The sequence below is a fragment of the Capricornis sumatraensis genome, chromosome 6 (assembly GCF_032405125.1).
Source record: "Capricornis sumatraensis isolate serow.1 chromosome 6, serow.2, whole genome shotgun sequence".
Taxonomy (NCBI): Eukaryota; Metazoa; Chordata; class Mammalia; order Artiodactyla; family Bovidae; genus Capricornis; species Capricornis sumatraensis.
The window spans coordinates 119,751,605-119,765,742 of NC_091074.1; the positions used below are offsets into that span (position 1 = coordinate 119,751,605).

A 14,138-nucleotide genomic window follows, 5' to 3' on the forward strand; every position below is an offset into this window, starting at 1 on the left:
TCCCTAAGCCTGTTTGTCTGTCTGCGTATGCAATGCAGATCAGGGCAGTGCGTGTACAGTAAGTCAGACAGAAAAAGATGAAAATTTCATGATATATTTATAAGTCAAATCTGAAAAAAATACAAGTGAATCTACATACAGAACAGAAACAGACTCACAGACATAACAAGCAAGCTTATGGTTACCAGCGGAGAAGGTGGGGGCTAAATGAGGAGACGGGGGTTAACCAGTGCAAGCTGCTACACGTACAGCAGATGAGCAACAAGGATTTACCATACAACACAGGGAGCAATAGTCATTCCTCGTAATAATCGATAGTGAAATAGAATCTTCAAATATGCATAACCAAATCACTTTTTCAATCACACTTGAAACTAACACAGTATTATAAATCAAATACAAATACAAATACAAATATATATATTAGGCAAAAAAAAAAGTTTAAAAAAAAGGAATGCATTGACATAGTTTTGCTCGAGATACCAGTAACACAAAGTGAGTGAACGCATTGTCCAGTGCAAAGAAAGCACCTGAAGTTCAGAGCTAAGGGCCCGGGCAACAGCAGCAGATCTTGTTTCTCTTGTTGCCCTGAAGTCCCTTCTCTCCCCGGCCCCATCCTGCTCCAATAACCCTCCGTGAACACCCTCACAGCCTTCTTCATGCCAAACATCAAACAAAAAGCCCCATAGGTGACCCATGGTCACGCTCCCCTGGAGGACGAACTTCAGCTCAGCTCAGCTCAGCTCAGTTCAGTTCAGTTCAGTTCAGTCGCTCAGTCATGTCCAACTCTTTGCAACCTCATGGACTGCAGCACGCCAGGCCTCGCTGTCCATCACCAACTCCCGGAGTTTACACAAACTCATGTCCATTGAGTCGGTGATGCCATCCAGCCATTTCATCCTCTGTTGTCCCCTTCTCCTTCCGCCTTCAATCTTTCCCAGCATCAGGGTCTTTTCCCTGAGTCAATTCTTCTGAGTCAATTCCCATGAGTCAATTCTTCTCATCAGGTGGCCAAAGTATTGGAGTTTTAGCTTCAGCGTCAGTCCTTCCAAAGAATATTCAGGACTGATTTTCTTTAGGATGTACTGGTTGGATCTTTTTGCCGTCCAAGAGACTCTCAAGAGTCGTCTCCAACACCACAGTTAAAAAGCATCAATCTTTAGCACTCAGCTTTCTTTATAGTCCAACTCTCACATCCATACATGACTACTAGAAAAACCATAGCCTTGACTAGACGGATCTTTGTTGGCAAAGTAATGTCTATGCTTTTTCATATGCTGTCTAGGTTGGTCATAGCTTTTCTTCCAAGGAGTAAGCGTGTTTTAATTTCATGGCTGCAGTCACCATCTGCAGTGATTCTGGAGCTCCCCAAAAATAAAGTCTGTCACTGTTTCCCCATCTATTTGCCGTGAAGTGATGGGACCAGATGCTATGATCTGAGTTTTCTGAATGTTGTTTTAAGCCAGCTTTTCACTCTCCGCTTTCACTTTCCTGAAGAGGCTCTTTAGTTCTTCACTTTCTGCCATAAGGGTGGTGTCATCTGCGTATCTGAGGACTTCAGCTGCCCGCTGACGAATGGACCTACCGGCTGGAACTGGTGCTCTGAATGACTCCAGATTTGCTGAGTCTGCAATCAGAGAAAGCATCACAAAGCATGAGGTGGCCACTGACTCATGCAGCCTGCTTGCTGGCCATCCCTGAAGTCTTTACTCAGAAGCGGGGCCTCAAGTAAAACCGACCCAGGGACAGTACCTGGTCCAAATTCTGCTGGGCTGCAGACTCCGCAAGGCCCTCGGCCATGGCTCCATTCAGTTACTTAAGCCCTATTTGTGGAGGACGCACCACAGGAGGAGCTGTGCTAAGTGATAGAGAGGCAAGCGCGAGCATCACCCCTGCCTTGGAAGTGCTGGGCGCGTGGGGACCCAGGCCACTGAAGCGGCAGTCTGGCAACAAGGGGGCCAGCACACGCAGCTCTGTGGTGAGGGCTCCGTGGGGGCCAGCGTGGGGCACAGACGGGTGCACCCCCTCCTCACAGCGATACAAAGCAGGCTTCCTGGAGAAAGCGGCATCCAGGCTGAGAGCCAAACTACAGGAAGGAGCCAGTCCGTGGAGGGTGGGAAGAAATGTTGAATGAGCCTGGGGGAGCAACATGTACGCAGCACCCTGGCGAGAGGACTCTGGACACACCCTCGTGGGTACAAGGTCTCTGGGAGACAGAAAGTGCTAGACTAGATCCTGGACTCAGAGGGAGGGGTGGTGAGAGGCGGGGCTGACGGAGAAAGCAAGGGCAGGTCAAGGTTAGCAGAATAGACGCCACCCCCCAGGAGCAAGGAGGCAGGCCTGGTAGTGTCTGCACCAGGGAACCGAGGTGATCAAGTTGGAAAGGGAAGCGCAGCCTGCCGGAAGGCCAGCAGAAGGCACGGGACTCCCAGGAGCAGCTCCGGGCCGTCAGCAAGACTCGGAGGACTAACTGAACAGGCTTGAGGGGCGAGGGGAGGGATGGGGCCTGGGCATCTGGTAGACGGGAAAACTAAGAACAGCGCCTAGGTCTCTGGTTTCAGGAACTGGGTGTACAACTCCGTCCTTCGAAAAAGGGAACACAAAATACCAACGGGGCTTGGAGGAAGATGTACGGCTCTGGAGGCCGAGCTCTGGAGCCCGCAAGCTACAGCTCACGAAGCCTGTGGGCCCCAGAGTGGGCGCTGCACAGCAAGAGACGCCCTCGCCCCAACACTAGCGAGCAGCCCACTGGGCACAGCTGGGGAAAGCCCGCTCAGCCACGAAGGCCCCGCGGAGCCAAAACACACCAATGACAGTATTTTTAATGTTTATTTAAAAAGTCTTTTTTAAAAATCGGACACCGACGACATTCTCATTAAATAAACGACATCATCATCGAAACTCAAGATCCCAAGAGCACTATTTGGAGTCTAATTTTCCTCGCCCCTCCATTGAATGAAATGCAATTCCAGATTCATTACACTGAAGCACACGTCATTTCTATGGTTATAGGAAATGTACTACTATGATATTCTAATTAATTTTAAGTAAATTTTTTTGCTAAACTAAGATCTCTTAAGAAGCTTCTGCAATTTCCACACTAATTTAACATTTTGACCAGAATGTAAATTCTGTGAAAGAATACTCTACAAAAAGCTAGGCACTCCTACTCTGTGTTACTGTATCACAAAATAAGGCAGAGTAATTTAGTAAAACATATAAACCCTGAATATTTGGACTTGGCCAAAACTTACAGTGTAGTGTACTTAGTGCTTTTAACAGTTTGCACTGGTGTTCAAATTGGCAGACATTCATGGATTTCAAATTCAGATAGGGTGAGCTATTCCAGCTTAAAGATATCATGAGTAACAATTTCAATGATTTCCTGAGTGCTTACAATAGGCCCATCACTGTCTCAATCCCCACAACACTCTAAGAGGTGTTATTTCAGATCCATGCCTATAGATCTAATCATGGATGATGTCATAAACCACTCAACCACTCCTCTATTGATGAACATTTACGGGGTTCCCAGGTTTTTGAAATTACAAAAATAATAATAATCAATGCTGCCATAAACATGCTTAAGGCCCAGCGTGTGCACTGAGTGAGCTGGCTGGAGTGGGCACAGGAGGGGAGCCCACGGCCTCAACTTCTGACAAGGTGTGGGGAGCTTTCAACACCATGTTCACTTGCAAAGCTACCTCACAGAGGCTGTGAAAACACTACAGTCCCACCAAGACAAGGATTTACACAGCAAACAGCAATAATCACGAGCCACTTTCAGGGGGTGATGTCTTCCACTGAAGGAGCGGGGGCCGGGGGTGACCGTCAAGCACCTCCAGGCCTCCCCACTGCACAGGACACGGCTCAGCCCCGCAGCACCCCAGGGCGGGGGTGGCATTCTCATGGGAATACCGTCACACGTGCCCTGGCACCAGCACGCACTCTTAGAGACACGCTGGAAGTCAACATTAAAGAGGCTAAAATTGTGCGCGTAACTCCTCCTCCTTACACACAATCATGACGGCTCTGTCGGGGGCCATCCCACTGCCAGGTTACAATAATGGAAATGCAAAAGGATGGGAGGTCGGTTGACAGGGAGTGGGTTAGATAATTATGACAGACTCACATGATGGAACATTTTGCAGCCACTAAAACCCATGTTGCAGGAGATCCTTTACCAGGGTAAACTATCACGATACTTAACTAATAAAAAGAAAACAGTGTGTGCTGGCGGACTGCATCTCTTTAAATACATACACACACATATTGTACACACACGTGTGTCTGTGAGGGTAGATAGCTAGGTATTCGCTACTTGTGCAGAGAAAGGCCACTGGAAACGAACATGACGAAACACACACAGTGCTGATCTTTGGGAGGTGGGATCACGGGTGATTTTTGCTTTCCTCATTGAGCCTTTCTGCACGGCAATGTTGACATTTTTCTCAGCAAGAATGATTTTAAAATCAGATTTTTTAAAAAAATGAAAGAGTGCAAATTTCAAAAGAACAATTACAAAGCTCCTTGGGCAACCACAGCCCTGGTGTGAGGGCCCTGGGAATCTAGGCCCAAGTTGGAGAAGACGGGGCAGTACCCACATTTCACACAGGCTTGTCCGAACGTCTCCCATCACAGCGTCCTCAGTCAGAAAACAGGGAGCTTTGATGAGATACTCTAGGAACTCTCCTTCCTGTCCTAAAATGCTAAATGTTACCTGTAATCAAGTCTAATGTTTTTAAATCATTGCAGTGTACAATGGATAAACATAGACTCAAATTTGAACAGTTACCGTCGAGGGGTCCTCTTCAGAACTGGTGTTTAATCCCACTCCCTGCCCCGCCTGGAGAGGGAGACGCAGGGACCTAGGGGTTAAAGATGACCATATACATTTCCTCTCTCTTTACTAAGGCAGCTCTGAAATTCAGTGACTGCCATTTGCTTTGGGGAAGGCAATGGCACCCCACTCCAGTACTCTTGCCTGGAAAATCCCATGGACGGGGGAGCCTGGTGGGCTGCCGTCTATGGGGTTGCACAGAGTCGGACACGACTGAGTGCTTTCACTTTCAGTTTTCACTTTCATGCATTGGAGAAGGAAATGGCAACCCACTCCAGTGTTCTTGCCTGGAGAATCCCAGGGACGGGGGAGCCTGGTAGGCTGCCGTCTATGGGGTCGCACAGAGTCGGACACGACTGAAGCGACTTAGCAGCAGCAGCAGCAGCAGCCAATTGCTTTCTGGTCAGGAACTTTTCCTCCTGTCTCTGGCAAGAGACAGTCTAAGGTGGGGAAGTAATGCTAAACGTGTCTGCAGGCTGGTGTCTGGGGGCAAACCGAGCACCGCTGGACTGTCCTTGACTGGAGCCCTGGCTGGAGTTCAAGGATATTTAGAGGACATGGAGGATGAGAACCGACACATTTAGTGCTGGTACGCTACATATATTTCATCATGTAATCTTCGTGTTACACATTGTCTAACACATTCTCATCTCCTTTCTACAGAGGAGAGAACTTAATAGCAAAATTACCATGTGTAGAAGCAGATACTCTAAAAACAGCTCACCTTTGAAATACTCCCCGAAAGCCCATTCACAAGATAAAAAAGTAAAAATCATCTTGCATTCTAAAAAGCATCGGGCTATCTTGCTCAAAGTTGGTGATTTTTGTCGCTCATTAAAAAGGTGGATCTCTTTTAACTTACTCTTTTAAAATACGGTTTGTTTTTTTGTTTGCTAAGACCCAAGTGATGTGAATAGAATGATGGATGGTTCCATCTTGTAGACCTTTCAAATGTCTTTCAAGCACAAAAATGTTGGGAACATAGAGCAAATCTTTAAATTTAAGATTATAATGAGCTTTAACATCGTGCGACTCGAAATAACTTTTCCTGACACCTGTCTTTCCAAATCCCCGAAACAAAAGAGGAGTTAAAAGGCTTACTGAATGGCAGCACATTGCATCTCATTAACTGGATGGACGGATCCGCTCTCTGCCTAACGGCGGTCTTAGAACATTCTCGCCCACGTCCACCACCTTAGTGACTGAGGTGCTCAGACAAACAGAACAAGCTCGCCCAGTGACTTCTGGCTTAAAGAGCAGCCTGCCTTTGTAGGCATTCCCTACAAAAGGCTGTTTCTATGAAACTTAATCACTCCATACTGACGTTTCCATTTTTACCAAGTCATCCACTTCATCCCATCTTTAGTAGCTGGCAGTGAGCACTTACTTCCTTCAACTTCCTCATCTTTGCAGGTTTTCTGGGAACTATATTAATATAACTGCAAAAGAAGAAAGAAAAACCCAGTTAGAAGGTAGATATTTAGATTGAAAATTTGAGCCTCTTTGGAGGTGTCTCGCCTTCGGCATCACAATATCCCACTGCATACCAACTTAAAACTAAAATCTAGAGCACCGTACACGCCCACGTCAACATACGACAGCAATGCCATTGCAGCAGAAAGTCCACAGTTGGTGATGCCATCGTTGGCACCACTCGGGAAAACTGTCCTCAAGTGGCATTGCTTTCCCTCACACGACATGATTAATCACAGAGGAACCTTGGGAAGGACTCAAAGAGGAAAACTTTACAGGGTCACTCGTGGCTCATCCAGGGTCCACTACCGGCCAAAGTCAGGGCGGAGACCCAGAAGCCCCGCCCAGCTCCCTCATGCCTGCACTGTCCCGCATGTCTCACGGAATGTCGTCCTGGACCCCATCCTGCCAAAACCTGAACACTGGAAAGAGCCACAAGAATCAAACGTGTATGAGCCCCACAGGTACAACTGTTAACAACCTGAGGACTTTTGAAGAGTCTTCCATATGCCTCATAGATAGAACAGACGTTCTTAATGATAAAAAAAGAATACATTAAAATGTATGTTAGTTAAGGCTTCCTTCTGATTTAAAAAAATCTTTATGTATTTGAGATTGTTTTTGACAATGATTTTAGCCAGTCAGAGAAAGACTGACTAAGAGTTGGTGGATGGAAGAAAAAGACATTTTTAAGCACTTACTATACAGTCAGGAGTCACAAGCTCAGACGCCTATGGAGGCAAGTGAAAGGTGACGCTTGCAAAGGGTGGTGGTAGGGAATGGCAGGGTCTGCAACTAGAGGAGTGAGGGTCCCTCTGAGATGGATGGGGCGCCTAACTCCTGGCAATGTTTTCCTATGGAAATGCAGGCAACTAAAAACTCAGTCCTTTTAAACAATAAAATCCTCTATTTTTAAATGGAAACCAAAATTTCATATTACATGAACACCTCCATTATAAAATGTCGCAGTCAGTTCAAACCTTTGAAAACTGTGAACTGAAGAGACTGTACATCTTCAACTCACCACCCTTGTAGGTCCCTTCCACGCACACTTCTGCTTGTCTCCAAATAGGCATTTTAGGGTTGAATCCCAAAATTACATATTTGACAATGAACATTAATTCCCTAAATGACACAACTTATTATCACAAAATGGAAAACAAAAGGTAAAAATAAATATGGGAAAATTAAGGCATAAAAAGATTGCACAGCCACAGAATGCTATTTATTGTCTCCACATTGTCTGCTGAAGAGCATCGAGACAGAATGGAAAGAGGGGACAAGTGATTCCTCGGAGAGCCGGCGGGCCCGGGCCATTAAGCCAGGCACCTGGAGGAGGCTTCTGGAAGGACCTGGGTTTCCTTGGGGGTGTGAGGGGTTGGGGAGCAGGAGCCTGAAGCAGAGCCTAGATGCTCGTGTGCAAGGCGCCCCCCTGCTGCTTCTGGAGAAAAAGAGCGAGGCAGAAGCCCACCACGAGGCCCACGCCAGGCACTTCAAAGTGCTGTGTCCACTGCGTCCTCACGACCCGCCCTGGAGCAGACATCAGCGAGCCCTATTCCGATGAGGAGGCTGAGTCTCAGCGAGGCTGTTCAGCCGGCTAAGTGCCACCACACGGGGAGAGCCAGGACCCTGTCCAGCCCAGGTCTCCCAGCCCAGAGACCACACTCCTCCTCCCCTGGCAGGCTGGCCTCTGCACACGCTCTTTCCCCCTCCCCATCCCCTGTGAGTGCTCAGGAGCAGGTTGGGGTTAGGAGACTCGCGGAGACCAGTGTACCACGGAGCTGCCCGAGTTTAACAGCACGTTCACTTTTTATCTCAACGACAAACTCCTAAGGGAAACAGGAAAAACTCCTACCATAATTCAGATTCTTTGGGGTCTCCCCAAACACACATGCATACACAGACACACACACACACATGCATGTGTTCACACATACGTATGCAGACACACATACATGCACACAGAGACATGCACACACATACACACATGCATACATACATGTGTGCACATGTGTGCCACATGCACACAGACATACACAAACATACGCACACAATGCCGTGATCTACATTTTACTGTGAATACAACTTTCTCCACAAACCATTAATTCCAGGCTTTATGGGACATTTATCTTTTAAGTAATTATTAGCCTACAATATTTTGTTTTATAGAGAAAAAATTCTATTTCTCATCTCAAATTAATTTATTCCAGAAAGTGTAGGAAGTGTTTGAATGACGACTGGATTTGGGTAGATTTTACGCTGCTTGTCTTCTCAATGTACCGTTTCACAGCCGTTATTATGAGAAGACCTCCGGGGCGGTTCATATATCATCAGGTTGCACTTCAAAGTTCATCCCCTGGCGGCACAATTAGAAGCTTATTTGCTGGTGGAAATTAATTTTAACCACTCAACGGCTCAGTAAGTACAGAATATACATTCCGACAAGTGCTAGCTCACTGATACCAACGTAAATTAAGCCCAAACAGTTTTCAGAGCTTTATTCACCAACGTCTGGGTTCCGATTTCATACTTCACTGATCTAAAAGGTAGTGAAGAAGCGAAATCCAAATGCCTCTCCGTGTTGAACTCTGTATGCAAACCCCTCCCATCCATTCGATAGCAGTGACGGTACACGGACAATGCAAAATAACAGAGGGTCTCCACCACGTGGGAACCCCTCCTCCCCTTCCTGCTCAGTGAACTGGATCACCTTCCATTCCCTACAGAATATAACAATCGACCTTAAGAAATCCAGGAAGAGAAACACCTCAACGTCTTCCTCAATATTTCTGCCATGAATCCAAAACATTTTCAATCAGCGCTGAAAGTCTCTCCACCAAATGAGAGGTCTCCTCCGTCTCCTGCATAAGCAGGTGGGTTCTTTACCACTGCACCACCTGGGAGGCTTCAACCCAAATGCTACCTCTTAGCAACTATGATGTCTGTGATTTTTATTCAAAAGCAACAGGATGTCAAGTCTGCACATTTGCAGATGCCATTAAGAACTGAGATTGCAAGCCAGCTGGCTCACAAAATACCTCTATCTGGGTGGCCCTGAAAAACTCAAGACACTGACAATTTGGAGGGCCCTTTGTATAGGGAGCATCCCGGGGATGTGGGAGGAGAAAACAGAGATCCCCTCCGGAACATCTCACTTTTATCTCGGGCCTCAAAGGATCTCCTCAAAACACAAATTCCATGGAAAAGGAGTCATTTGCACTCAAAACGTAAGTAAACTAACAAGGCTAGCAAGGACCACAAGAATAAACCAGATGAAATAAGAGAAGACAGAGGCAAGTTTCAAATACTGGGATTGCAGGTGCAAATCACAGGACAAGACCTCAACAAAAGGCAAACCTGAAAACTCACACAGGACTGAGAGACCCAAGAGAATGAAATGGAAGCTCTGAGGAAAAACCAGATAGCATGTTTGGAAATGAAAAATTAGAGATTTAAAATTCAATGAACAGGTTTGATAGGATAGGACACAGAGGCAGAAAAATTAATCAGAAGATCTATGTGAAGAGAGTGGCTAGATTACAGCACCAAGGTGAGAGAGAGAGATGAGAAAGAGGAGGTCTGAGCCAATGAAACAGGCCCGCCCACACCCACTCGGATACTGGAAGCCTAGATTACAGCACAAAGTTGAGAGAGAGAGAGATGAGAAAGAGGAGGTCTGAGCCAATGAAAGAGGCCTGCCCACACCCACTCGGATACCGGAAGCAGCAGGAAGACAAGACAGAGAGCCGTCGGAAGAGGCTGGCTAAGAACCCCACCCCGAGCCGGCGACGCCGCCATCCCGGACACGGGGAGAGCCAGGAAAGCCGCACGTAGACACACCGTTTAAAGCACAGCACCCGGACTCAAGCCGCGCATCTCAAAAAGCTAAAAAGGATAAAACATCACTTTCCGGAAGCGAAAGATGATGGCTGATTTCTCATCAGCAACCGCTGAGTTAGAAGACAATGAAAAGTGCCTTCCATGGGCTGAACGACATCGTCACCTACAGATTCACAACACACACACACCAAGAAAAAGGGTGAGAAGACCTCGGCGCTGGGAACCGTGGACTAAAGGAACCCTGATCAGCGTGTCCTCTTAAAAACAAGGAAAACTTGACAAACTGAAAAACACACCTCGGCAACATAACAAGGTGGTGAGGGTTAGCACAGTCCAGGAAGGAAAGGGAATAGAAAGACAAGGGCCCGATGGCTGGGGCCACTTTGGTTTAGGGGTGGCGGCTGCTGGGAGCAGAGAGGACGAACCACACACAAAGGCGCTGGCTCAGGGCCCGCCAGCCATGGGGTCGTCATGACCCACTCTCCTAGAGACCCCTGGGTGGTCCGAACCATCCCAACTCTGAAGCTGTGTTAAAGTGGCCGTGACCTGGAATGACACTGTTCCAATTATTTCTGCAAATAAGTTTTTAAAGTAACAATGTGCAGCACAGAGAGATAATGAGGCAGAGGGAGAGAGAAGACAGCCTAACAGAGATGTAGCTGTAACAAGAGCTCTTGTGGCTTCGGGCTGGACCACTCCTGCCCAGCAGGCCCAGCGGCTAGATCTCCCGTGGATGCCTCACGACACGGATGAAGCTTCCTGCCATGGGCGTGAGCCTGCAAGCACCTGCCCCGGTCAGACCTTCAGACGTGACTGCACCAGCGTCTTGACTGCAAACACACGAGAGTCTCTGAAGCAGAACCACTTGGCTAAGTTGCTCCGGACTTCCTGGTCAGAGGGACTGTGAGACAATAAACACTGTTTCCCACCAGTAAGCTTGCATGAATAGGACACGCAGCAATAGATAACCCACATGCTCTCTGGGAGGAAGTCTCACCCACGTGCACCAGGAGATGGGTGGGGGAATGTGCAAAATTGTGTGCTACCTTAGCGTGAGATTTAAAACAACCCCAATTATCCACCAACGGATTGAACAAATAAACGGGTGTATCAGTCAACAAAATAATACCTAACAGTGAAAACGAATGACCTATAGTTACATGCTGGTAACATGGATGAGCCTCAGAAGCATATTATTGTGTGAAAAAGCAAGTAACAAAATACACACAGCATCACTGCATTTACATAAAGTACATAAAACACTGGAGAAAAAATGTATCCTTCAGGGATAGATTATTATGAAAGGATGATTATCACAAAAGCCAAAATAGTATTTCCATGTGGGCAAGGGATGAGTGGAGATAGGCGGTTTTGAAAATACCGGACATTCTCTTTTCCTGAATCCAGACTGTGGTTCACACAGAGGCTTGCTTTATCACTATTCTTTAAACTACATATAAAATTCCACAGACTCCTCTGTATACAGGGCTTCCCAGGAAGCTCAGTGGTAAAGAATCTGCCTGACAACACAGGAGATTCAGGAGGCACAGGATATGCAGATTTGATCCCTGGGTTGGGAAGACCCCCTGGAGGAGGAAACAGCAACACGCTCCAGAATCTTTGCCTGGAGAACCCCACAAACAGAAGAGCCTGGAGGGCTACAGAGCATGAGGTCGAAAGAGCCGAACACGACTCAGCAACTGAGCATGCACAGACTCCTCTGTGTACATGATATATTTCACAATAAAAGAAACGGCGTCAACAACACGTAAGGAACAGAAATGATGTCTCTAGAGGAAGACACGAGACGTGAGTGACGCCAGGGCAGCCCAGGAATTCACGGGGGACGAACGAACAAGCGATTTTCTCCCTTCCGCTCTGTTGTGTAATGCAAGTCCTCAGCCGCGTCTGACTCTTTGCTACCCCATGGAATTCTCCAGGCCAGAATACTGGAGTGGGCAGCCTTCGCCTTCTCCAAGGGATCTTCCCAACTCAGGGATCGAACCCAGGTCTCCCACATTGCAGGCGAATTCTTAACCAGCTGAGCCACAAGGCAAGCCTAAGAATAGTGGAGTGGGTAGCCTATCCCTTCTCCGGCAGATCTCCCCGACCTAGGAATCAAACCAGGGTCTCCTGCATTGCAGGCGGATTCTGCTCTCTAAAGGAAGCCTTTACTGAGGTCCTGCACCTCAACAGAATCACACCTGTGCCTGTCCACGCAGTCTCTGCTTTCTCTTCTGCAGTTACTTCTGTTTGCGTCTTATCTCCCCAAAACACACACTGAAAGGCCCTCACAGCCTCCCCAGTTCTCCGAGGCCGCCCTCCAGGAAGATGCCCACAACAGCTTTTGTTAAGGAGCTTAAGAAAGCGCTGCATTGATATGACATTTGTATAATAAGGTACCCAGAGCTTAGAGAAATGATGGGGACTGTCAGAGCACAGAGACGGATGTACTCCTGGAAAGAAAAGTAAGGGTCTGAACAGAAGTGTGGTGACCCCATTTGCTGAAAGGTCTCACAAATTGGTATTGCACTAACACCAGCCCCAGGCTAAATGAAACAGAACTGAATTCATGCTCTGGCTGGGCACCCAAAGCACTACGGACGGCCTGAACCTGGCCGGGCGGCTCTGGAATTGGTACACGGGCCTCTTTGCCCAGGACACCTACATCCTTCCCCAGCTGCGGTCCTGACCTCTGCAGCACTGGGGCAGCAGGGGTGTCCTTGCCCTGCTCCCAGCGGGCATTCAGAGGCTGGAAGGCACGTCTGCACTTCCTTAGCTGCCAGAACTTCGGAAATTCCAGGTGCCTGTCCTCAGTAGGGTCTGAATCTAGCAGGATAGAGCTCGGTGAGCAGGCCCACAGCACACTTCAGGAGGCGCACTCATGAAAGGGCGTGCACCCAGGCCCCCAGGGACGCCAGTCTGGACCAGTTACGACCCAGCTCTGCGTGCTGCTCTGCTCCGGGTACCCAACTCCCCTTCTCCCCGCAGAGCTTCCCACCTTTCCAAAGAGGCGCGCCCTGGCGCCCTATTTTCACTGCCAGGCCCGCCATCCCCTCCCCATCCCCTTCCTGACCCTCTGCGTCTGGGGACAGACTGCTCGGCCCTGGTCACCAGGCGGATGGTGCATGGCGCGCCAGGAGTCGGCGCCGGCCGGGCAGAGCCGGCGCTGTCCCCGTCTGGGGGGGCGGACTGCGGCCCCGGCGGGGCAGGGGCGCGCGGGCCGCGGGCACTTACTCCAGCTTCTTGAAGCGCTCGCGCCCGGCCGCCACGTACTTGCCGCCGGCCTGCAGCGAGTCCAGCTCCAGCACCGGGCGCCCGCGCGTCGGCGTGAAGAGGCGCCGCACGCCGAACGGCACCTCCACCTGCTCGGTCAGCTGCTCCAGCAGCGCCTCGAAGGTGGCCACGCGGCGCCGCGACAGCACGAACTTGCGGCCCACGTAGAACTGGTCCCCGTTGCGGTACACCACGATGGTCTTGGCTGGCGTGGTGTCCACCAGTGCGTGCGGCGCGCGCGAGCCCATGGCCGCGCGCCTCCTCCGCCGCCGTCAGCCGCCGCCCGTGCGCTCCAGCCGCCGCCGGGCAGCCCGGACACCGGGGCGCCGGGTCCACGGTCCCACCATCCGCGCTGACGCCACCGGCGATTGTGACTGCCACCCACCTGCCCCGCTGCCCAGGAGAGGGGCGGCCAAGCCAGACAGCGGAGGGTCGGGGGCAGGGCATCCAAGTCCCCGCACGTGAGGCAAGTAGAGATCGGGGCCACGGAGGGAGGCACCCGCCACGGTGGGGGGTGGGAGGCCAAGCGTGCCCTGGGCCCCACTGGGACCCTTGCCCTGCTCCTCCACCTCCCGCTCTGCCGAGAGGCGGAGAGGAGCTGGCGGACAGGACCCCCCGGACAATTAAAGCTGGTCAAGGAGGATGTGCCAGGAACCATCCAGAGCACGTGGGAATCTAGGCGAGCAGGCGCAGCTGGCAGGCGGTGCCT

General features: G+C 49.5%; 1 protein-coding gene across 1 annotated transcript in view; it reads right to left on the bottom strand.

Annotated features, from left to right (window-relative positions):
* DCDC2C (doublecortin domain containing 2C) overlaps positions 1-13,677 on the bottom strand; it is a 102,871-nt gene extending 89,194 nt beyond the window's left edge. Inside the window, exons 1-2 of the mRNA XM_068973662.1 lie at positions 13,391-13,677; positions 6,228-6,279 (exon numbers count right to left, since the gene is read on the bottom strand). Of these exons, the coding sequence (XP_068829763.1) occupies positions 6,228-6,279; positions 13,391-13,677 (339 nt within the window). The remainder of the gene's footprint in view (positions 1-6,227; positions 6,280-13,390) is intronic.
* Positions 13,678-14,138: the final 461 nt, after the last annotated feature.